At 61.3% G+C, this 300-nt stretch overlaps 1 protein-coding gene across 1 annotated transcript in view; it reads right to left on the bottom strand.

Moving 5' to 3' along the window:
- Nucleotides 1-28: 28 nt before the first annotated feature.
- The window catches only part of ALAD (aminolevulinate dehydratase), a gene marked incomplete at both ends in the record, with an annotated part of 2,395 nt that continues 2,123 nt past the window's right edge, over nt 29-300 (bottom strand). Inside the window, one exon of the mRNA XM_010075206.1 lies at nt 29-115. Within this exon, the coding sequence (XP_010073508.1) occupies nt 29-115 (87 nt within the window). The remainder of the gene's footprint in view (nt 116-300) is intronic.

A 300-nucleotide genomic window follows, 5' to 3' on the forward strand; every position in this document is an offset into this window, starting at 1 on the left:
CCCCCGTGCCCTCGCTGGCACAGCTTACTCGAGCCTTGACATCCCTCACGAGGTCCAGGTAGGGCATCCCCGGCTTCACCATCAGCATGTCCGCTCCCTCACGCACGTCTCGGTCCTGTGAGGGGAACGTGTGTGACCCCGGTAGCTCAGGGGAGATCATTTTCCAGCAAGTCCATGGTTGGTTTTCCCCAGAAGCTTCGGAGGAGGGTTTCCCAGGATCACAGAAGGGTTTGGTGAGCCCCAAATGGCCACAGGACCCCATGGCGATGGGGGGAGAGCCGATGCTCCCCTCACCAGATG

The sequence above is a fragment of the Pterocles gutturalis genome, unplaced genomic scaffold (genome assembly GCF_000699245.1).
Source record: "Pterocles gutturalis isolate BGI_N339 unplaced genomic scaffold, ASM69924v1 scaffold3356, whole genome shotgun sequence".
Lineage (NCBI taxonomy): Eukaryota > Metazoa > Chordata > Aves > Pterocliformes > Pteroclidae > Pterocles > Pterocles gutturalis.